The sequence below is a fragment of the Eubalaena glacialis genome, chromosome 2 (assembly GCF_028564815.1).
Source record: "Eubalaena glacialis isolate mEubGla1 chromosome 2, mEubGla1.1.hap2.+ XY, whole genome shotgun sequence".
In the NCBI taxonomy this organism is placed as follows: Eukaryota; Metazoa; Chordata; class Mammalia; order Artiodactyla; family Balaenidae; genus Eubalaena; species Eubalaena glacialis.
Window position 1 is genome coordinate 152,682,980 of NC_083717.1, and position 25,075 is coordinate 152,708,054.

The following is a 25,075-nucleotide window of genomic DNA, read 5'->3' on the forward strand; positions in this document are numbered from 1 at the left end:
CAATGAGAGAGCCTGTTACTAGTCTGCGTGCTGCGGCGTAGGGGGATCGCTTTAGACCCTGAAGACCGAGGCGTCCCAGTGGTTTTAAGCACGATGAGCTCAATCGGCACCGGGGTGAGTTCGTTGTCTCTCGGCGTGATAGTCTAGCATAAGGATTAGCGTGGGAAGGGAACGGGGACGGACCGCGAGGGGTGCGCCGACTCGGGGTGCGCTGGTACTTCCTGGAGGCAGGTGGGCCGCTTCCAGTTGCGCGGTGGACCGGCGGTCTTTCCGACGCTGATTGCTAGGCCCGCGTCTGCAGTGACCGTGGCTTGAAGCTTCTCAGCTCAGGTGTGGCGGGCTTGCCGCGCAGCAGTTAGATTTGGAGCCGCTTTGGGTTGCTGAGTCACTTTTTTTAGTCGCTTAGGGAAACCGAAAGTGGAAACTCGTGGGGCCTGAAATTGTGTGTGTGAGTGAAGGGTTTGGGCGACAGCCTCCTGAGAACCACTGAGGCAAGGCGGCTTGAGAGTCCAAGGTCTGAGACGCCGCTTTCCAAGGAACCCCTTTGCAGTTCCTGGGGTGCTGCTGCCTCTCGGGGATTCTCTGTCTTCGAGTATGGTGATGGACCGCTCTGTATGAGTCCCTGGAGCCTTCTCAGAACTGATAAGAAAAATAGTCTAAAAAGCGGAATCGGAAGAATCCTTTCCATTTTTCCTTTGTTTCAGCTTTTCCTGTAAAAATTACTTAACAGCACTATGAGTTGTCAATACCGTTAAGCGTTTAAATGGTTAGCTACAGACTTAACCGCTTCTGACTTTGAAGGGACAGACAGTTCAGGATTTTGGAGTTGGATTTGTTAACTTTTTCGGCCTACTGCTTTCCTTTGTCAAACGTACTGCATATATGCAATCTTCTGCTTACTCCTTTTATGTATTTCTCCATGTAGAAAATACAGTTTTTGTTTAGAAATATTTATTGGTGGTTTCCACTAGAGGCATTGAATAATGGGTTTCTCAGTTCATTTTATACTCCTACTGTGCACAAGACTTTTATACTCACCATTAGGCCCAAATACTGGTTTTCCGAGTTTGATAATACTCAACTTATACTTGGAATGGTTTAATCCATTCGGTTATGAGATGCTAAGATTGTCATACCGTTTTTGGATTAGTTGATGCTCAGTAATGCCTGTTGTAGCAAATTGACTTTGCAACTACATTAATATTATCTTAGATTAATAGTGTTCTAAAGGGTTCTACAAACCCTTTAAAAATATTTGATAATATAACCAGGTGAGATATTTCGGTATTACAGTGGTAGAGTTAAGGATCTTCATTTAACAAATAACAAACTGAGACCAGGAAGCACCACTGTTGAAGACTTATCTCCTGTCTTTACTTGTCCCAAGAACTCCGGATATGAAGACCTGTCTTCTTGACATTTCTCTCCACTTGATTAATAGCCATTTCAAATGACATGTCCAAAGTAGATCTCTGGGTTTTCTTTTTCCCTTGCCATTTTGCATCTCCTACAATTTTCATTTCAGTGAATGGGCCAGTTCTAGTTGCGCAAATGAAAAAAAATCTATGATGCACTTTTAATTTCTTTTTTACTCTACTCCTAGAGCCAATCCATTAGCAAGGTTTTTTTGATTGTACCCTCCAACGAGAACACCTTCCACCTCTTTTTCTCTAGTCTAAGACACTACCTTTGGAATACTTAATCTCTGCTTCCACTCTTGTTCCCTCTGTAATTAATTTTCCAGATGAACAACGTTTTCAAAAAATTAGACATAACCTCTCCCCCCTTCCCCCCAAACTCCAATGACTTTCTGTTGGATTTAGAATAGAAATGTAAACTTCCTACTCCAGCCTAAAAGACTTAACATAGTTTGGCCCTTATATGCCTCTGATATAGTTTACTCTTCTGTTTACCACTTATGGTGCTCAATATACAGTGGCCTTATTTCTTTTTCTTATTGTGCTCAGCTTATTTCTACCCTAAGGTCTTTTTTTTTTTTTTTTAAACATCTTTATTGGAGTATAATTGCTTTACAATGTTGTGTTAGTTTCTGCTTTATAACAAAGTGAATCAGTTATACATATGTTCCCATATCTCTTCCCTCTTGCATCTCCCTCCCTCCCACCCTCCCTATCCCACCCCTCTAGGTGGTCACAAAGCACCGAGCTGATCTCCCTGTGCTATGCGGCTGCTTCCCACTAGCTATTTTACGTTTGGTAGTGTATATATGTCCATGCCACTCTCTCAGTTTGTCACAGCTTACCCTTCCCCCTCCCCATATCCTCAAGTCCATTCTCTAGTGGGTCTGTGTCTTTATTCCCGTCTTACCACTAGGTTCTTCATGACTTTTTTTTTTTCCCCTTAGATTTCATATATATTTGTTAGCATACTGTATTTGTTTTTCTCTTTCTGACTTACATCACTCTGTATGACAGACTCTAACTCCATCCACCTCACTACAAATAACTCAACTGCGTTTCTTTTTATGGCTGAGTAATATTCCATTGTATATATGTGCCACATCTTCTTTATCCATTCATCCGATGATGGACACTTAGGTACCCTAAGGTCTTTTATGCCAAATACCAGGACGCTCCTCCTCCATAACCTAAATGACTAATTACTTGTTATTAATTCTAGTTTAGCCTAAATAACTTAATATAATTGCCCCCGCAATGCCTTACTTGATCAGGTAGTCTGTGGTAGTCCCTGAGACTATCACTTCACCCTGTCCTATTTTCATCATAGTACCTTTTCTGATTTACTGCTGTGCCTTCAGCTCCTAGATTTGTTCGTGGTCTGATTTTTGAAGATGAAGGACTTCTAGAATGAGTAGTCTTTGTATTTCCTTATACTGACTAACATATAATAGATGCTTATTAAATGTCTGAATGCTAAATGATGTGTCCAAGGTCCCTCAGTTTCTTAGTGCCACAGCTATGAATTAAAATGCTCCAATGCTGTTTCTACCATAGCAGTTTTTTCAGAAATGAGCCATGTTCTGTGTGGGAAAAGTTCTGACTTGATGCAGGACTTGTATCCATTGCTTTTCTAGCAGAAATCTAAAGTGTATAACTTTGTCTTAGCTTCTGTTGCTGCTCTGACATGCTTCCCCTTTCTCTTTAAAGCAAAATCTTTGTTGAGATTTAACACACATTTCTGATGTGTAAGCCATTTAGGAAAAAAAGTGTAAGGTTATTACTGCCAAAGATACATCATTATAAGCTTATTATTGCCTTTTCCTCCTAGTATGACCTGTCAGCCTCTACATTCTCTCCTGATGGAAGAGTTTTTCAAGTTGAGTATGCTATGAAGGCTGTGGAAAATAGTAGGTAAGAAACATTGTTTTACTTGAAATTAGCATGTTTTAACCAAGTATTAAATGTCTTCTTTTCTGTATTTTTGGTAATTAGGGTTTGTTATGTTACTTTGACACAGAATAATATATGCCTTAAAATAATCTCCATTTATTAGTCATTTCCAGATCTCTCTTTAGGTCAGATCTTTCCATGTCCCTATATTTCCAGTTGACTCCAGAATTAACCACTTAGACATTCTGCCAAGTCTCAAATGAAGTGCATAAAACCAAATTCATCATCTTTGCTAGCCCTTTTTTCCTTTTTCAAATTCCTGATATATATCATTGTTTTCCTTGGCCATTAGGATTGTGACTTTACTGTCTGATCTTTTATTTCCTTGTGTTTTAAATGTCCTGTGCAGTTGGTCACATGATCATCTCAGCAGGGATGTTTTTTATTTTTCTCTTCTGCTGCCATACTCCAAAAGGTGTAGGATCACTAAGATATTTTCCTGTTGGACTTACTTCCTTCACTCTGTCTTTTTTTGTTTAGAGTAATTCACTAAAATGATCCCTTGCCACCACTATAACATCTTAGTTGAATTACTGGCTTATTGACAAATTCTCTGAGTCTTATATTGAAGAATATTTGCAATCAGTTATACTTATATGATCATTTTTTAAAAAAATTTTTAATTTAATTTTTTTATACAGCAGGTTCTTACTAGTCATCCATTTTATACACATCAGTGTATACATGTCAATCCCAATCTCCCAGTCCATCACACCACCACCCCCACCCTCCGCCGCTTTCCCCCCTTGGTGTCCATACGTTTGTTCTCTACATCTGTGTCTCATATATGATCATTTAAAAAAAAATCATTTCTAATTGAACATAGTCTGCACAAACTGGTTTCATTTTAAATTTTTTTTAATAGAGTTTGTTTGTTTGTTTATTTATTTATTTATGGCTGCATTGGGTCTTCGTTGCTGCGCACAGGCTTTCTCTAGTTGTGGCGAGCGGGAGCAACTCTTCATTGCGGTGCCTGGGCTTCTTATTGCGGTGGCTTCTCTTGTTGTGGAGCACAGGCTCTAGGCGTGCAGGCTTCAGTAGTTGTGGCACGGGGGCTTCAGTAGCTGTTGCTCACGGGCTCTAGAGCACAGGCTCAGTAGTTGTGGTGCATGGGCTGAGTTGCTTAGTTGCTCTGCAGCATGTGGGATCTTCCCGCGCCAGGGCTCGAACCCGTGTCCCCTGCATTGGCAGGCAGATTCTTAACCACTGAGCCACCAGCAAGCCCCTTTAATTTTTTTTTATTGAGGTATAGTTAATTTACAATGTTGTGTTAGTTTCAAGTGTACAGCTCAGTGATTCAGTTATATATATATATAAGTAATCATTGTATTTTTGATTCTAAAGCAGCTTTGGGATGAAATAAAGGACTTAAAAAATTTTGTTCATGACATCTCATTCAGATCTCTCAAAAAATTTTTTTTAGGCCTACTAAACAAATGGTGTTGGTGTTTGAGCTCAGTGTTTTCATTATAATGAAAACCTGTGTAGTAGGGAAATGTTTCCAGAATTTTAGAAAAGTCCACGTGTAGATGTAGTTTTTTCACTTTCTACTAGTATCTTCAATATTTGATTATGGAAGTTTCATGAGGGTAGAGACTGTAACTGGGCTTTGCATGTGCTAGCACGTAGCCCTCAGTAGTTACTGAATAAATAAATGTTCATTTTTTGTTCCATTTTCTGGGTGGTAGAAAGAAGGTATGTGGATTTCTAATGGTTTATGAAATAGTATTTTAAGGTTTTTGAGCAAAAATACATTTTAAGTCTTCTTACAGGATTTGTTAATGAAGCTAGTAGATTCTGTGTTTAAATGTATTATAGATATTGTTACTTACAAACTGTCAGTATCTGATAATATAATAGAAGTAAGGCTGTTAAGAATTTTAGGCTGCACTGTATTTGTCATTGTGTACAAGGCCTGAAAGAGTTCAGAAGAGAGTCAAATTCAAGAAAAAAGTTGACAATAAAAAAATTAAAAAATTAAAAAAAAAAATGAAAGCAAGTAAGTGGGAAAACTGGACAGCTACATGTAAGAGAGTGAAATTAAAACATTTTTTCACACCAGACACAAAAATAAACTCAAAATGGATTAAAGACCTAAAAGAAAAAAAAAGAAAAAAATAAGTTGACACTTTTTTTTTCCTGTTGGTAAAAGAAGACAGGCTCATAGGCCAAGGAGCTGGAGAAAGACTTGAGGAAGTCATTGTTTTTCTCTTCCTCCTTTGCATTCTTGCATTTTCATTGGTGTAAAAAACTGGTGGGAGATGTCTTGACTAAGAGAAAAACTGGAGATACATTTTGAAGTCATCTGTAACCCAGAAAATTGAGACTAGGCTGTGAGGATCTGTGTATCTTAGCAATTTGTTTTCTATAAAGTATTTCTAAATATGGTTTAAAACAGTTACATTTAAGCAAACTTGAAGAAATATAATTTAAAAAAATGGAAACATTAAAAATGAACGTATTTTTTTCTGCATAAAGAAAAATTACTAGGAAAGTTCCTCTTTTAAAGGGATCTGTGTAACTTGGTATGATGGAATACTGGATGAGGATCAGAAGATGTGAATTTTTCTCCTAGCTGCTGCCTAATGGTAATATTATATAGGTTTCCACTATTCAGTCCTCTGAATGTTACTTTTCTGTCTGTAAAATTGGGATGTGGACATCTAACCTAACTACTTCACATACCTTACCATAAGAATGAAATTTGAAAATGTTTGTTTTGTGGGCACAGAAAGTAGAAAATAGAAAAATTACATATGAATTTTCTTACGAGTCTGGCATATAAACTGATAGTTAGAAAACATTTAACCAAATAATTTGATATGATTATATTCCTGCATTAAAAAGAGATAAACTCTTTTTAAAAATTTTTAAATTTATCTTATTATTATTATTTTTTGGCCATGCCTGTACAGCATGTCAGATCTTAGTTCTCCAACCAGGGATCAAACCCGTGCCCCCTACAGTGGAAGCGTGGAGTCTTAACCACTGGACTGCCAGGGAAGTCCTGGAGGTAGAAATTCAATCTCGGGAATTTAGAAGGCAAATACTTTTGAGTACCTGTTACGTTAAGCATAGGAACTACCAAAACAAATAATTGACATATAAGTGAATACTTAAAAACATTTTATTAAAAAAAAATATATATATATCATGATCAAAACTATTTTATAAAAGTATGCTCCTAGAAGGTAATATGCAAAAGGAAAAAGGGGGTAAAATTATAATCTTTCCCTTTAGCCTCATTGAGGAGACAAGATATGAAAGGAAGATTGTGCAACATAACTGAAAGCCTAGATTGTTTGGAACAAAAATGTCCACAAAATTCTGGCCTTAGGACCCCTTTATACTTGGGGAAAAAAATCACTGAGGACCTTGAAGAACATTTAATTATGTAGGCTGTAGGTTCTATCAATATTTAACATCACCCCGAAGAGCATTTATTTATGCAGGTTATTGGTTCATCAATATTTACCATATTAGAAATTACAACTGAAAAATTAAAAATACTTATAAATTCATTTAAGTAACAGTAATAAACACAATTGCATGTTAACAAATAATTTAAATTAACATTTATTAAAATATTTGAGTAACATTAATAACATTTTTAATGCAAATTACTTTTCCAAAACATAGAAAAAAATGTAGTGAGAAGAGTGGCATTGTTTTACATTTCTGTAAATCTCAATAATTAATTGAATCTTAATAAAAGAGAGTCTCATATCTCCTTCTGCTTCAGTATGTTGTTACTTTTGTTGGAGCTTGTGAAACAAACAGGCTTCATTTGGATAGTAGCTGGAAAAGCGAGGAGTATTTTAATAGCATTATGCATGTTGTTTTTTGATACTATACCAAAACTGGACAAATGTTAGTTTCTTAAAGATTAGTTGCAGAGTGGAGTCTGAAAACATAACAATGAACTTTTTCTACTTTTACATTAAAATCTGTTGGGCTGTCTTACACTTTGCATGTTTTACCCGTCAACATTGTGAGTTGGTCATTTGGAAAATATTGGTTCACTGAGTTATAACAGAGCTTCCAAATTAGACATATTTCATTATAAACTATCAGAAACATCACAATTGTTAATATCACCACCAATCTGTTTATTAAAGTTTTGGGAAGCAGACAAGCTCACAGTGGTGAATATGTTTTCTAAAATTCCAATTTATGCTTGAAAACTCAAATTTTATCACTGGCAAGAAAATTTTGTCATTTGTTTACCTTGAAGCAACAGGCTCACTTTGTTCATTTTAGAAAAAAAGTCTGCCACACACCTAAGTGGAAATAACCATAGTTATTATTCTTTGATGATAAAAACAGATGTTCCATGAAAAAATTCACAACTCAAAACAGTTTTATCAGTGCTTTTTCCTTTAGGCAACCATTGTATTTTGATGTACAGCAGAAGTACTTTGACTACCTTGCATTTCGTTAGGATAATAAAAAGGTACTCAAGGATTGATACCCAATAAAATTAATTACTGCTTTATCAGGACGTTCTTAACTAAAAATGGCTTTTTTTAAAACTGTGAGAGCATAGCAATGAAGAATACAATGATTAGTAGTTTACTGCTGCCATTTGCTGTTACTGCCTTCTTTGTGTTACAGTGCCAGCGGTTTTACCCACCAGTGCTTCTATACCATTGGTGCAAACATCCACACAGTGGAAAAAGGCAAATGATGTCTTTGTATTTTTTTTTTTTTTTTTTAATTTTTTGGCTGTGGCATGTGGGATCTTATACTTCCCCGACTAGGGATCGAACCTGTGCCCCCTGCAGTGGAAGCGTGGAATCTTAACCACTGGACTGCCAGGAAGGTCCCATCTTTGTATTTTTATGAATATAATTTTGACCTCACAAACCACACTTTTAGAACTTTTAGTTTAGAAACAAGAATGTTTTAGATTCTGAAAGGTGAGGAAGATGATGAGTTGGAATAACTGGGAACGGCTACCTGAGGCTATTCACGTGAATTTGCAAAAGTTTGTGGAAATTTATTTAAATGGGCAGTGGTGAGGAGGAAGTGTATTCTAGTACCCAGGATAACCGCAATAAAGACAGAAAAGCAAATATGAAAATTAAGGTGTTTGAGGGGTGACAGTGAGGTTGAATTTGGTAGAGCACAAGACCTCTATAACAGGAAACTGAATTCGCTAGATGGGCTTTGCAGATTCTTGGGGAGTTCTGAAAGCTGGGCCAAGGAGTTTAAACTTGAAAGATACCTGAAGTGTGGGGGAAGGAGTGTCTGAAATTCTTTACATATTTGTGCATGTGGCTCAGCTCATTTTTCTGGTTGTTTCTCTTTGTTAAAAGAATTAGAAGATTAAAGTAATTCATGTATTTTCATCTTGAAATGGCAATGTATAATTTCTCCACATTTTACTTCAGATTATTTTTTGATTTACTTTGTTTTAAACAGTTGTACAAAATGTTTATTCTTTTACACTTATTGTAAGCAACACATGGTTATTGCAGAAAAAGCAAAAGAAAGAAAAAGAATTATAATCTTTCCACCGAGATTAGTCACTGGTAACTTTTTAGTTTGTATGTAGCCCATCTTTTGTATGCATAATATGTACCATTTTTTTTTAAAAAATAAATTTTTTTTTTGGCTGCGTTGGGTCTTCGTTGCTGCATGCAGGCTTTCTCTAGTGTGGTCAGCGGGGCCTACTCTTTGTTGCGGTGCGCCGGCTTCTCATTGCCGTGGCTTCTCTTTGTTGTGGAGCACGGGCTCTAGGCGCATGGGTTTCAAGTTGTGGCACATGGGCTCAGTAGTTGTGGCTTGCGAGCCCTAGAGCGCAGGCTCAGTAGTTGTGGCACACGGGCTTAGTTGCTCCGCGGCACGCAGGATCTTCCCTGCCCAGGGCTCGATCCCGTGTCCCCTGCATTGGCAGGAGGATTCTTAGCCACTGCGCCACCAGGGAAGCCCTTACATACCATTTTTAATGCACATGACTTTAGTCGGCATTTGTTATAAGATGGCTAATATATGCTAGACACTGTGCCATTTGGTACATATTTTGTTGGCATCTTTTTTCATTTACATATTAATATCTTTCCATGTCATGATATGAGATTTTTTTTGGTCACATGGTTATTTATATGGATCTAATTCATCACATTTTAGGCTGTTTGCCCTTTCTAGTTTTCAAATGTATTTATTTTAAAGACTTGATATGCTTTAAGAAACAAATTTGCCTGTTTCTGTGGGGTTTTTTTTTAAAACTTGAGTTTACAAAGTTTCCTTTATTTTCAGTTAAAAAAATTGATTTTCTTCTACTTGTTTCAGTACAGCTATTGGAATCAGATGTAAAGATGGCGTTGTCTTTGGGGTAGAAAAATTAGTCCTTTCTAAACTTTATGAAGAAGGTTCTAACAAACGACTTTTTAATGTCGATCGGCATGTCGGAATGGTAAGGTTACATTTAAAAATGTTCCTTTTTGCCTTGTCCAGTTTCTTGTGAAGTAACTAATTGGAATATATTAAAATGTGATTGTTAAGAACCCATTTAATACTTTAGCATTGAGGCAGAAACAGCAGAGAGCAGCTACAGAAGTAATCAGAAAGTTACTGGTTTGTGAACAGCTCACTGTCTAAAAGGAAGGTAGCATTCTTACTGTATAACCTGATAGGAGATAGATATGAAAAACCAAGTTGCCTTAAGAAAAGGAGGGGAGGGGGGAGGGGGTGAGAAGTATGGGTAAAAAAGAAATCTTGGCAGCATAGATCAATGAAGGTACATGCTTGACAGGCAATGAATCTTTGGCTTTTTGTATCCTTTCTGGGGATCACTGTTACACTGAAGATGTTATCAGAAAGAGAAGACCTTTATAGTACGGTGGAGCATCAGGGAAGGATGTCTGATGAAGGGAAAAGTGAACACATGCTTTTTAGTAGCTTCATAAGCATCACTGTATTTATTTCATGCAGCTGGTATCTTGAGTGACTGCTTTGCACAGTTGCAGGCCAAGACAGATACATTACTGCTATATACTGAAGTCATCCTATATAGATGTCAGACTTTCTTCAGTAAGAACAACAATCCAAAAAAAAAGAAATGATTTTTAACTTTGCTTACTGAAAAGCCAAGGAAGAAAAGAGAACACCTGTGTGCTAGGTACTATGCTAGTTCTTTACATAAATTATCTCATTTAATCCTGACAACCCAGTGCAAGTAATATTAATCCCATTTTTACAGATGAGAAAAAAACTCACAGGTGGTAAAGAAATATGCTGGGATTCATACTTGGGTCTGCATGGTCTATGTGTTACTCTAGAGCCCATTCTGCAGGGTGAGATCCTATAGGATCCACTCGTTCTGCTGAAATACCAGTAGCTTTGTTATTTCTAAATGAGATGTGTTACAAACACAAAAAGGACTAGCAAAATATAGCCAGTAAACTATAAAGCTACAGATAAAATTTTTTTTTTTTTTTTTTGCTTCTTCAGATATTTTTTTCTGAACTTGTTTTCTCTCCTGAACAAATTTATTATTGCCAGTGAAACTGGTATGTTTTCTTGAAACTTGCCAGATTGTAACCTAGCTGGTATGAGGTAGTGAATCCTGCTTTCTTTCACTTAAAAAAACTTTAGATAGGTATATTTTGGAAAAAAATCATATATGCTTATAAGCACTTTAGTGATGGAAAGAATTTTATCATCCTAGAATTTTCACATTTGTCCCATTTGTTATTTAAAGCCAGGAAATTGATGGCATTCGTTATAGCTGGAAATAGGCAAAACATTAGACATTGAACAGGGCTGGAGAAAATGAAGGATTAATGCTCTGTCTCCAAGTGATTTGATAAATTTTTAGACTTCACAGTGGGTTTTATCCAAAGCAATGGAAGATTGTTTAAATGGTGAAAATTACTACCTGGGTATCCTTGTGGAAGTTATTCTAAACAACAGTTTTCTAACCTGCAAAACTATGGTGGTAATAGTACCTACCTTCATGTATAATTATGTAAAATGCTTAGCATGTAATGAATGATCAATAATATGTTAAGGATTTTCATCATTATTACTATTACTAGGTAGCAGTAGAAAAAAGGCTATTAAAAATTTTGATAGTACTTATTTTTAAATTCTGCAAATCTTCTCTGCCACTGGTTCCCAGTACCCATAAGTGTTTCAGTAGTTTTTTCTGTTTTCATGGCTTCCCTAGACCAAAAGAAATACCCAGTGGTTCTGTTTATTATATATGTAGGTCTAACAACTAAGTGGTTGTGTCCTAAAAACTTAGTAGCTGTAAAAACAAAACAAAAACAAACTCACCACATACAGCAAAAGAAAAATATTTTTATTTTTAAACAATCACAGTTAACTAATGTGTACTGCACAACTTCTTAAACTTTGGAATTGGATTAGATGCCGCCCCCCACCTCCACCCCATTTCCTGTTCCGCATTGTTTTTTGCACAGTACTTATTTTATATCACGGCAACCCAGCTTTTCAACGAGTGGATGGCAGTAAAAGGAATGTAGAATGATCTAATGTTGAAACCGTTAACTACTTCAACATATGTTTCCCCCAAACTTAAAATGCCCCACAACTCTGAGTTCACTATAGTGCCCTGGGATGTCTCAGCACGTGGGTTGGTGATTGCAGTTCTAAGCCACCAGATTTGTGGTTTGTCATGTTTTGGTTTGGCATTACAATTTATTAGTAAGCTGAAAAAGGAATTTGAGCTTGTGCCTTTTAGATGAAAACTTTTAATAACTTTTTGAACACAGAATGGCTTTAAATAAAGGATCAGTTCTAACCAAAACGAATGGTTTTATTCTTTTTTGTTGTTGTTTTGTTCTTTATAATGAAGTGGCGAATGGGGAGACATGGAGGTTTTTCTGAATGTGATCAATGGACAAAACGATGTAGTCACACTTGGGAAATTTCCAAATTGTAATCCCGTACTCAAGCATCAAAATGCCAGAATGCCTTGTAAAGAAAGACCTTTAAGCCAAACAGATTTATTCTAATGGTGATACTTGTTAAAAATATCAAATAAGCCTGTAATAATTACATACTTTCCTTGATTTGTGATAGGAATGTTATCTACTGAATTGGTACTTTTTTTTTTTCAGGCAGTAGCAGGTTTGTTGGCAGATGCTCGTTCTTTAGCAGACATTGCGAGAGAAGAGGCTTCCAACTTTAGATCTAACTTTGGATATAACATTCCACTAAAAGTAAGCTGATAACATGTTGAAGAGCCTTTGGAACAGAAAGAGAAGAGTATTAATAAGCTTTTCTGTTTTTCCCCACAGCATCTTGCAGACAGAGTGGCCATGTATGTACATGCCTATACCCTCTACAGTGCTGTTAGACCTTTTGGCTGCAGGTATGAAATTTACTGAGATATTCAGTGATATCTGTACTGTAGGTATTTGTTTTCTCAGAATCGAATTAGCCTTTTATACCCTTAAAAAATGAAGTATCATCAAGAAGTATTAGGGCAGTGATTAAATAAAATGATGTACATAAAAATAAAAACTTTGAAAAATGAAAGACTATGCAGATTTGGACAGGATAAAACACAGAACTCATAGTAATATTTTAATCTAATTATAATAAATTCTCTGGAGGAAGGTGGTCAAAAGGTATATAAACTTTTTTTTAAATTAATTTATTTTTGGCTGCGTTGGGTCTTCGTTGCTGTGCACGGGCTTTCTCTAGTTGCAGCGAGAGGGGGCTACTCTTCGTTGCAGTGCATGGGCTTCTCATTGCGGTGGCTTGTCTTTGTTGTGGAGCACGGGCTCTAGGCACATGGGCTTCAGTAGTTGTGGCTCGCGGGCTCTAGAGCGCAGGCTCAGTAGTTGTGATGCACGGGCTTAGTTGTTGCTCCGTGGCATGTGGGATCTTCCAGGACCAGCGCTCAAACCCGTGTCCCCTGCATTGGCAGGCGGATTCCCAACCACTGTCCCACCAGGTAAGTCCCAAAAGGTATATAAACTTTTAGTTTAAGATAAGTAAGTACTAGGGATGTAATGTACAACATGATGACTATAGTTAACACTGATGTGTGATAAAAAGGAAAATTTTTAATATAATAGATCCCTTAGAGTTCTCAACAAAAGGAGGAAGTTCTTTTTCTTTTAATTGTATCTATATGAGATGATGCATGTTAACTAAACCTATTGTGCTAATCATTTCACAGTGTATGTAAATCAGACCATCATGCTGTGCACCTTACATTTATATAGTGATGTATGTCAGTTATTTCCCAATAAAACTGGGGGAAAAAATTCTCTGGAACTAAACCCAAACATTTTCAGGAAATGGCAAACTGATTTTAAATATATTCCATGTTGTTACTATTTAGTAGCCAATTATACTGACACTTCAGTTTTCTCATTAGTTTCCATCTGATATACTTTAAGCAATAGGTCAGATGTTCTTAAATGGTATGTGGCTGTTACAGTATTCTGCACATGAAATGATAAGGCTGGTTTCTTTTCTACTTGTAATTTCAAAAAATCAGTAATTCATATGATTTTTTAATACCCTAATTTTAATTTGTTGAGCATAAAAAAATGCATTGAACCAATTTTCCTGCAATTTTTATTGCAGGAAAATAAATGGAGGAATACCGGGGAATAGCCAGAAAAGAATGAAGGGTGGAACAAGAGTTTTAGGTAGTTTCAGTGTATTCACATCAGGAATTTTGTCCCCTTGGCTTTTTCATGTTTATTCCTTTAGCTTTTGGGCCCCCTTATTACTTGTACATCTATTAGTACTCCTTTCTCTCCACTGCTAGCCTCTCAGGAAAGTTTCATCAGAAAGTTTAATACTAAGCAAAGGCACATGAATTTTGAACATTTTAAAGTATATACTAGTTTTTATCCAAATTACATTATCAAAGTGCTTACTATGAGTTATATGGCTATTAGTAAATGTTTGTCTTAGAAAGTACAATTGCATTTTTATCACAGTGCTTTTTATTTTTTAAATTTTATTTATTTTTTATAAATTTATTTATTTTTGGCTGCATTGGGTCTTCGTTGCTGTGCGCTGGCTTTCTGTAGTTGCGGCGAGCGGGGGCTGCTCTGCGTTGCGGTGCGCGGGCTTCTTATTGCGGTGGCTTCTCTTGCTGCAGAGCACGGGCTCTAGGCGCGTGGGCTTAAGTAGTTGTGGCTTGCGGGCTCTAGAGCGCAGGCCCAGTAGTTGTGGCGCATGGGCTTAGTTGCTTAGTTGCTCCGTGGCATGTGGGATCTTCCCGGACCAGGGCTCGAACCCGGGTCCCCTGCATTGGCAGGCAGATTCTTAACCACTGTGCCACCAGAGAAGCCTTATCACTGTACTTTTTAATACTTTTCTGGTATTAAGAACCATGGTTTAAAATTACTAATTTACTTTTATGTAGTTTCATGTTAGGGTCTTACAGTGTGAATGATGGTGCACAACTCTACATGATTGACCCATCGGGTGTTTCATATGTGAGTAGTTTTGAATCATCTGAAATTCTATTTCTAGTTTAATGGTCTCTCATTGGCACTTAAATCATATATTTGGATTACATGAGGTTTCTTTAATATTCATTCAAGGAAGGTAACAATTTTTCTTGTTTTAACATTAATGACAATAATCTATGGATATGAGGCAGAGGAAAGATCTGTGGCTTTTTTGTTTGTTTTCTGGCCGAGCCATGCCACATGCAGGATCTTAGTTCACCCAGCAGGGATCGCCCCCTGCATTGGGAGTGTGGAGTCTTAACCACTGGACCATCAGGGAAGTTCCAGATTTGTGGCTTTTAATACGCTATTATAGAAACTGCATAGTGAACATAAAATTTTGAATATGTGCCATTTCCTTTATTACAAATATTAGTATCTTAAAAATGAATGTAAAAGTGAATGTAATGCCGTCCCTTTTAAAGTTTTGTTTTTGTTGGTTTTTTTTGGCTGTGCCACGTGGCTTGTGGGATCTTAAGTTTCCCACCCAGGGATCTAACCCAGGTCCATGGCAGTGAAAGCCTATGTCCTAACCACTGCACCACCAGGGAATTCCCCAATTCCCTTTTAAAAAAGGATTTCAAGTGGGATTTCTTGGACCTTTCTCTAATTACCTTAAGTGTCTTCTGAGATTTTTATGGTTTTTATTATACTCATTAAAAAAAATGAAGGCTCTTTATGTTTTGTCATTATACACAGGTTACACAAGTAAAAAAAACCTTTACCGTATAAATTAGGGGATTCCCTGGCTGTCCAGTGGTTAGGACTCCATGCTCTCACTGCTGAGGCCCCAGGTTCAGTCCCTGGTTGGGAAACTAAAATCCCACAAGTCGTGCTGGTGTGGCAAAAAAAAAACAAGTGTGTATATATATACACACACACACACACACACACAGTTCATATGTATATATCAATTTAAAAAAGGCTTATTTAACTCTTAGGAATTATTTCTTTCTCTCAGAAATAACTTCATTTTCATTGTCAGAATGCTAAAATTTTTTCTATTCCTGTCCTCAGAAATGCTTCTAGTTCATGAAGTGTATATATATAATGACATAATTTGTTTCTCTTTGGATATACTTCTTGAAAATAATACAGATTATTCTAGATTTAAGTTAGATATTTTAAGTTTTTTGAGTCCCTTGGTGGTCATTAAAATGTCTTTTGACTATATTTCTCCAGATGTGCTTTTGAATGTCATTTAACAACCTTTCATTAACCTTTAAATAAAAACAGTAGTCATTAATGACCTATGATAGTATATTAATTTAATAATACATATGTATTTTTGGTGTATGTTCTTTTTAAATAGGGTTATTGGGGCTGTGCCATTGGCAAAGCCAGACAAGCTGCAAAGACAGAAATCGAAAAGCTTCAGGTAATACATACATATTTACTGCTTGAAATTTTGCTACAGCATTATCCTCATGTGGTGAAGTTTTATCGCCACAAACTAAACCTTTTACTCCAAGTGTGGTTTGCCGTTTTGAGTAGAGCTTTCTGAAGCTGCTAGGTGGCTGAGTAGGAAAGCTGGTAGCATATTACCTGTAGAGTTGGGTCATGGATCCCTTTATGATTTTGGTGGCTGCTTAATCCAAAAAAAATACAAACAAATTTTCATATAATGTCACAAAATCCTTGAAGCCCATTCATGGAGCCCTGTGACCCTTAGGCTGAGAATTTTGCTCTTTTACTGTATCATTTCTTCCATCTGGAAAACAGCTTTTGTCTATGGAAGTCTTACACATTAAGAGTCTGTGCTCCTTTGCTTCTCTTTGCTTTTTGTTCCTAGCTAAATAGGGCATGGGAACCCATCATCTACTAGTGTGAAAAAGGTTTCTTAAAAATTTGCTGGCTTTCCTTTTAGCCATAAATTGATCAACTTAATATTGAAACAGTACCAACTCTTCATTGCTTATCAGAAACTTCCCTAAAAGACAGGCATATGATTCATCAGCATTTTGGTAAATTACAGGGAGAAAAAATTTTATATACATTTAAATATTAATGCTGTACTGGAGCCTTGCTCAACTAATTAACTTATTCAGCTTATTTAAGGCTAGGTCCTAGAAAACTTTTTTAGTGCTTGGAATTTAATGCCAAGTTCTAGACCTATAAAAGCCTAATTTATGTTTGGTATTTTAGTATTGATAAAATTGACAAAAGGACCTTAGAGATCACTTAGCCCAAGTCCAGCCCTGGGTTAAACACACTGGCTAGAGTCATAGAATATTGCTTATGAACAATTCACAGACCTAATAACTCTTAGACCATTGTTCTTTTCCATCATATACTCCCTGGTTTGTGCTAAGTTCCTGTCTTCTACTCTCTTCTCTTTTGCTTTCATCTCTCCTTAGTATTATGTTGAAATTTGAAAATAGAGTGTTTAGTACAATTATCCTTTTGTCTGTGGTTAAATCCTAGCAAGGAATGGGAATACTAACAAATCGTACCTAAGAATTGAGAACGATTACTTCTATTGAGGAACATATACACTTAATGATGAAAACATATGCTCTAAATCAGAGGTTAGCAAACTGGCCCACTGCCTGCATTTTTTTTTTTAAAGTGAAGTATAGTTGATTTACAATGTTGTGCTAATTTTTGCTGTACAGCAAAGTGATTCAGTTATACAAATACATACTTTTTTTATATTTTCTATTATGGTTTATCATAGGATATTGAATATAGTTCCGTGTGCTGTACGCAGAACCTTGTTTATCCATTCTGTATATAACAGTTACATCTGCCAACCCCAACCTCCCACTCCATCCCTCCCCCAGTCCCCTCCCCCTTGGCAACCACAACTCTGTTCTCTGTGTCTGAGTCTGTTTTTGTTTCATAGATAAGTTCATTTGTGTCATATTTTAGATTGCACATATAAGTGATGTCATATGGTTATTTGTCTTTCTCTGACTTAACTTCACTTTGTTTGATAATCTCTAGTTGCAGTGCTTTTTAAAGTTTTATTGAAACCCAGCCATATTCAGTCTCTGGCTTTTGCCTTAGTACAACAGTGGGGTTTAGTTGGTGACGGGGACCAAAGACCATATCCCAATAAGTCTAATAAAATATTTACTACTTGGCTCTTTACAAAAAGAGTTTGCCAACCCCTGCATTACTCTGGTCTGCTTTTCTGCTTGTGTTCTGTTTACCAAGAATATAATTTTATGAAATAAACTTTACCAACATATGTAAAAATATTTTTGACATTTAAGATGTATCTTTTCAAGTTTAAGTTTGTCTTCGTATGTTACAATTAATATACTAAATATAGAACTTAACTTGTAAGGGGAAAAGTATGAATATTGGTATTTTCCTTTTCTTCACTCCCAATTTAACATGAAAAAAATTAATCATCAGAAAAGATACTGTACAACAAAATATCTCCATCTAGATTGAGTGAACAGTTGTTATTTTCCAATATTTTACCTATTTGTATGAGCTGGGGCATCAAGATTTCTAAATATAAAAAAAATACTAAAAAAAAAAAAAAAAGCCTAGATATACAGTAATGGAATCACCTGAAGTCTGGACTGCTGTATGACTATTCATTATTTTTCGCCATTTTCCATTCTCCTCCACATATCCAGAATATGAACACCAGTTTGCTCTTTTTTTGTTTGATTTTGTCGTGTTCAGAAACACATATACCTAAAATAAATTTTGCATTGGTTACTTCCAGTACCTGTAGTACAGCAGACTTTTCTGCTGGGCATTTAAGGGCTGTTTTTCTACCCTGATTTCCAAATGTTCACTTTTGCTTTGTGCAGTTCATTTATCTTCCTCAAAATCAAATCAAATACAACTATGTTCTAAGACTCCACTCAGATCTTGGTTCTTCAAAGCTTTCCCTGACATTTTGCATTTCTGTCTTGAACAGTTTCATGAGGGACAATTTATTTCACTCCTTCACCCCCCCTCTAGAATATAGAAGGTATTCGTGGTTGTTTGCATTTTATTATCCTGAATTGGCTATAAAGAAGAAAAGAAAAAACATTTCTTTGCTAATGTTTTAAATGTCAGGGTCTGCCTGTGAATAAATTCATAAAGGAATCTAGATTTTTATTAACTTTAATATTTTTCACAAAATTAGTGGTGCCCAAGGGTTGTCCAGAATATGTTTTGGCATAATCATTAAAAACATTACACTGTGAATAAAAAAACTTTGGTTCTGGTCTTTTTGTATTTCAGGTTATTTTCCTTGGTTTTATATCTGAGAATCTATCTCAGGAGCATGGGGTTACTGATAAAAGTTGTAGAAAGAATCTGAAAAGTTACATAAGTGGAAAGTGTTCTTCTTTGAATCATAACATAATGAATATATATTTTATTTTCTGTAGATGAAAGAAATGACCTGCCGTGATGTTGTTAAAGAAGTTGCAAAAATGTAAGTTGAAATTTTCCTTAGCATTGACAAAAATATTTCACTTGACCTTACCTTATACATTAATCCTAAGAGGCCGTTTTGTTTGGAAATAACTTGTTGCATAAGTTTTAGAAGGTGAATCCAACATTCTCAGAAGGCTCATTAAGGAGAATATCCATATTTCAGGTGACAGTGAATAGGATGGGGAAAAATAGCTTTTGACAAAATATGCTCCTGTTCAGGTGACAGAATTCCAGAATAGGAGGATATAGTGAACCTCTAGGGACTTCATTTGATAGCTCCCGACTTCTTAAGTCTCAGAAGTCCCAATAATATTAACCTTAGCTTACAACTTTAAGGTCTACAGCTAAAGTTGTAACAAGATGAGAAGAGCAGTATTTCAAAACATCTAGAAATAGCTGAAGAAAGCCTGAAGTAGTTCATATTACAGTTAACTGTAAGCAACAACAAAGCCAGTAAAAGCTCAGTGACCATGCTTCAAAGTCCATGATTTTTTTTACATCAAAGAATGCAGGCATTTGGTATTTCAAAAAATCTAATAAAATGCTGGTGTTGCAGCCAGCTTTTCAGAGTTAAAATAAATGTAATATTCCAGAGAATTCACAGAGAATTCGAACTATTCCACATTAGAACTACATGAACATGGTCTAGTCAGCATTTTGTGCACGTGTCTCAGGTTTTACATCTAATAACACATGCAAGGAAAAAAAAGTCTTGGAGGGCTCTATTATATAATAATAAATATACTATTTGAATGGTACCCTTAATCTCTATACTGATGGTTGTAGCAAAGTATTAAAATCACAAGTGTTTTATAATTTTGTACTAATCGTCCACCACTGCTACCCTCACTCCCCACCCCCCACCCCCCCTTTACCATGAGACCCTTCCCCCCATTCCAGTTGTGAAGAAGCAGAATCCATTCCATTCTATGACTGTCAGTTAATAACAACCTAGGGGACACTGGCAACTAACATATAATAGAACTAGTTAAAAAGTAAATAATCCTCATTGAATTGCACAGCAGTTTAACAGGATAACTCAATTTCCTTCACTGAGAAGTCTTCTGGAAATCAGTTCTTTCTGCACCTTTTATGTTTAGATGTAACACTAGACTCTAATTTGTTCCGTGTAGGAAAGCCATCCCTTTATCATTTAATAAAGTGGAGCACTATGCTTCTTTTACTTAGTTCTAGCAATTTTAAGGTGCTTTCTCAAAGCAAGGCTTTAGGAATACTCTCCAAATTACTTTTGTTACTTTGTTGTGTAAGATGGTGGAAAGTATAAAATAAGAAAGCTTTGCTCTGATACTTACTTTGTTTTTACTTCTACTTTAATATGTTGTGTGACAGTGCCTCCTTGTTGGCGGCAATTTGTCATGTACTGCTTGAAGGCCAGGTTAAGGGACATACCTTAAGGGGTTTAAAAATATTCCTGCCAAGAAGGTGCAGAACGAAGAGACCACTAATTGTAAACTAATGAATTAGTTTGTTTTTTAAAAAAATCAAGTTAATGAATGGAAAAAAATATACTGAAAAGGCGCACAGGAAATGATGGCCTTTTCCCATTTGAATATATGTTCCTTAGGAGGTATCTTTCAAGTATGTCTCTAAAAGAATGTATCAAAATAAACAACTTGGGTTGTAAAGGTTAAGGTATATTGAATCCTTTGTAGTGAGTGTTTAATTTTTTTATCAGTCCTAGTGTAATTTTCATAATATAGACTATATATAATGTGTGTATAATTTTATAGATACTTATATTAGGGATGGCTGTTCTAATTTGCTGAGCTGGGTGCATGAACTATGTATGTAGATGACCAAATGAATGTTAATGTCCTCTTTCTGTTCTAGAATTTACATAGTACATGATGAAGTTAAGGATAAAGCTTTTGAACTAGAGCTCAGCTGGGTTGGTGAAAGTAAGTTATTTTTCTACATTTATTTGCTCTCAGAGTCATCTGTACCAAACCTAATTTACTACTGGGTGCCTTATTTTTTTCTTAAAAAAAAAAAAAATTAGTAATGGTGTATACACATATAAGAGTACACAAATAACAAATGAATTGATAACTGTCACAACATGGATACATTCATGTAAATACTGCTTTGGTCAACAAGTAGACCAGCCCCCCAGATCACCCCTTAGGCTTCTCCCCAGAGGTAACCACTATCCTGAATTCTAACACCATAGTTCTTGGCCTGTTGCTGAATTTTATATAAATGGAATTAGACATTATGGATTCTTTTGTTCCTCATTTCTTTTCACAAAATTATATTTGTGTAAATCAGTTGTGTTGTTACATACAGTAGTAGTTTTGTTCATTTGACTTGCTGTACAGTGTTCTGTTGTCTGAAAATAACACTTTATTCACCTCCTCTTCTATTGTTACACCGTTAGGCACTTTCCAGTGTTTGTTTACTGTAAAATGAACAGTGCAGCTGTGGACATCTTGTACATCTATTGTGGTACACATATGTAGTAGCATTTTAGAAATATATGTTAAGAGTGGAATTGCTGGGTCATGAAATATGCACACATTCAACTGCAATATTGGCCACAATGTGTTCTGACCACTGGGTGCCCTTCTAATACAAACAGAGGCAGAACAAATTTAGGAGGTACTCTCTTTTTGAAGGAAAAGCTCTGCTTAATAATTGACTAAAGTTGTGAGTAGTTTATTTACTTTTTTTGAAACATCCATTGCATATTTTTAAAAAATTACTGGGAAATCACCTTTTTTCTTTCTAGCATGGCAACTGTAGGGCTTCAAGGACAGCTTTTAAAATCTAACCATGCTGTGAATGAATGCTCAGGACTTACAGCATCAGGATAAATCTTAGCATAATGTATTCTTTATTATAAGAGCTAAATTTGGGCAGATTTAATATCTTATGTAGGGAAAACACACAAAGATGAGTTCAAAGAATCTGGTATTACACTTGTAGATTGGCTAGATTATATGGTAGTTGCAAATCACAATTACAGTCCTCGTTTTTAATTCATTTAAATATATGGCTTAATTTACAGTAACTAACGGAAGACATGAAATTGTTCCAAAAGATATAAGGGAAGAGGCAGAGAAATATGCCAAGGTAAGCCACAGCATGAAAACAATTCTAGCTGAAGATATGGAGATACGTTGAATTCTATTAAATAACCCTTAAGAGTTGAGCTGAACTAAAGGATGAAAACTTTCTAGGTTATCCTCAATGGGGATAAAGTTGCCCTGGTTCCAAAAAAATTTTTTTTGTGCATGTGAAAATGGCAAAGTTTTTTCAGGACATTTAATGCTTTCATATTGTGTGTATCCTATCAAGAATATAGTCATTGATTGTTACAGCAAGATGTACTTAGTTACCCTTTTCTTTACTTGAATGTCTTATTCTAAACCAGTGTTCATTTTCACTTACAAAGAATTTTAATGACAGGTGCTTAATTAGATTCAGGCTGTTATAGCAATGCTAAAAATTGATTTTAAACACTTTTCTCTTTAATAGGAATCTTTGAAGGAAGAAGACGAATCAGATGATGATAACATGTAACATTTACTTCATTTACTTCTATTTAACTATTTAGCCCTTCGGATTAATACATACCCACTGACCAACTTTCATTAAATCTTTGTCTTGTAACGACTGAAGTTTGGTTAATATCTGCTTGACAAAATTGGTGGGGGTAGCTGAGCACATATTTTATTCAGCATTAGGATGTTGCTTTATGCCTGTTGTAAAATTCCTTAGTTAAAATACTGCAGACAGATGCTTTGGAATCAGATAAATTCAAAACTCCATTTCTTCACTCATCTATAACCTAAAGATCATATCCTGCTGGGCTGTTGTGTAAAAAGTACCTACCAACTTCGTAGGCAATTGATGCCACTGCCCAGTTTTGTATTTAGTGAGATGACTGTTGATCATCAGCCACTGTTAGCCAAGCATGCCAGGTATACACACACCCTTTATTGGCCTCATGCCAGTATCACACCATTCACTGTCATGCTTTCCTGAGGTCACTGAGTTTAGCAGCAGGGTGTTGCCGGACTTTGAGCATCTGTACAGTTTAAACAGCAAATCATTATACCAGAATACTTAACTACTATACAAACAACTCAAAACCAGTATCTCATTACCATGGCTGCTTTTATGTAAAATTACCTGCTACATCTTACAACTCACATATTTAACTCAGAATGACACCAGTGGCCTTGGGCAGACACCTAAACAACTTAAGCTGGATGGATAATAAGCTGAGTATCCCTAAGCCAGTCTGACCATTCTATACTTTTCCAACTTCCAAAGTATGAATGGCTCATGAATCTTCTATTTTCATTGTACTGTGGGTACATCTGTTCTTAAATTCACATTGGAATAGCTAATAATCCTCTTTAAAAGAACAGACAATGGTTCTAAACAAACTTAAATCTGAGCAGCTAAGCCACCTCAAAAACATATATCAGATAAATCTAAAACTAAGCTTTTCAGCTATTATAAAAGAAAAGCAATTGATTTTCATACCTATACAAAGGATTAATAAATAATCTAGGTTCAACTGTAGGGGCACTTCGTAACTGCACCACTGAGGCATGATTAGCCTCGGGGGGGAAAAAATGGCTGGCACATTTTACTTTGACAAGATTACAAATTTATTTTCAGCAAAGACTTAATACCTTATTACTGTAAACCTCGATACTGGTACCTAGGAAAAAAAATTACAAACGTTTTAAAGAATAAAATTTTGGTTTAGAGATTACAAATAATAATTGGGTTGGCCAAAAAAGTTCGGGTTCTTCTGTAACATCTCTTCTATTCCACATTATTGTAAAGTATCCAATTTTCATTGCCCGTCACAATTTGTTTTTAAAAACGGAATGTTTTCGTTACGTTTAAGTAGAGAATTGCAATGCGGAAATATGGTCAAGGTTTCTTTCGCTTAACTTACGTGGAACCCAAACATCAAAGCGATTAACATAACCAAGCTGGTGCAAATGATTTTCAACACCTGATTTGGAGATTTTGAGTGTGTCGGCTTATCCCCTGCGTTGATTGTTCTGAAATTTACGTCTCGATTTGATTGCTATCAACTTGAACTGGTCTCCCCGACCATGGAGCATCGCCCAGCCAGAAATCTCTACCACAAAACTTTGCAAACCACTTTTGACACGTTCAGTCACAGCACCTTTTCCATACACTGCACAAATCTTCTTTTGCCTTTCAGTTGTGTTTTACCTTTCTTGAAATAATAAAGCATAATATGTTGTTGTTGCTTTTTTTCCTTCCATCTTCAATATTAAAATGGCTACACAAAAATTCACCAATTTTGATGTTTTTTTTAAAAATGCACGCTGATATGACAGCTGTCACAATACAATCTAACAAAATTGTTTCGAATGAAGTTAAAGACAACTAAGTGCTACTAAAGCCATCTTATGGAAAAAACCGAATACATTCAGATAAAAAAGCACTTATCTGATAAGACTATCCATTTGCTTTCATTTCTATCATTCTCAAAGGAACCTGAAAAATAAATGAGAAAAATAAAGTTGTAGGTCCTCAATATGTTTGACTGAAACATTAAAATACTCTTCAAATTAAGACTTGAAAAGCAAATTAAGATTACAAATTAATATTTCTCATTAAAAAAAACTATCAAAATGCTACTAAGAAATCAGAAGAAATCCACAAATGAAAAAAATGAAGTCTTAATGTAAAACAATTCTAATGCTGTTCCTCACCTTGGAAATGAAACCCAGGCTGAACCTTTTACTTTCCTGCACTCTACCACATCCATATTGTATTTACCGTGCCTAGGCTATCTCTTAACTGGTCTTTCTGAAGGACTCCCACCACCTGCAAAAGCAA

At 35.9% G+C, this 25,075-nt stretch overlaps 1 protein-coding gene and 1 long non-coding RNA gene across 6 annotated transcripts in view; one reads left to right on the top strand and one right to left on the bottom strand.

Moving 5' to 3' along the window:
• On the top strand, positions 1 to 22,857 carry PSMA3 (proteasome 20S subunit alpha 3). Its single transcript, XM_061180878.1, has 11 exons — positions 1 to 114; positions 3,250 to 3,332; positions 9,666 to 9,789; positions 12,461 to 12,562; positions 12,641 to 12,714; positions 14,737 to 14,809; positions 16,137 to 16,202; positions 19,168 to 19,214; positions 21,068 to 21,135; positions 22,245 to 22,309; positions 22,715 to 22,857. Exons 1-11 carry the CDS (start codon positions 94 to 96, stop codon positions 22,757 to 22,759), a joined length of 768 nt encoding a protein of 255 aa, XP_061036861.1. The 5' UTR covers positions 1 to 93; the 3' UTR covers positions 22,760 to 22,857.
• LOC133084374 (uncharacterized) overlaps positions 7,109 to 25,075 on the bottom strand; it is a 31,845-nt gene continuing 13,878 nt past the window's right edge. For 2 of the 5 annotated variants that reach the window (XR_009699429.1, XR_009699428.1), the window contains exon 5: positions 22,677 to 24,730. This is a non-coding gene — a long non-coding RNA (uncharacterized LOC133084374). Of the gene's footprint in view, positions 7,170 to 7,598; positions 7,652 to 15,500; positions 15,660 to 18,348; positions 18,479 to 22,676; positions 24,731 to 25,075 lie in introns of those variants that run through there. The other 3 variants (XR_009699430.1, XR_009699431.1, XR_009699432.1) reach the window with 3 other exon arrangements.

What these genes read in the sequence shown, in the direction of transcription:
- PSMA3 (XM_061180878.1), top strand. Translation starts at nt 94, where the DNA reads ATGAGCTCAATCGGCACCGGG. An exon ending in AAGGCTGTGGAAAATAGTAG is followed by an intron (nt 3,333 to 9,665) that starts GTAAGAAACATT and finishes TACTTGTTTCAG; the next exon opens with TACAGCTATTGGAATCAGAT. An exon ending in TCGATCGGCATGTCGGAATG is followed by an intron (nt 9,790 to 12,460) that starts GTAAGGTTACAT and finishes TTTTTTTTTCAG; the next exon opens with GCAGTAGCAGGTTTGTTGGC.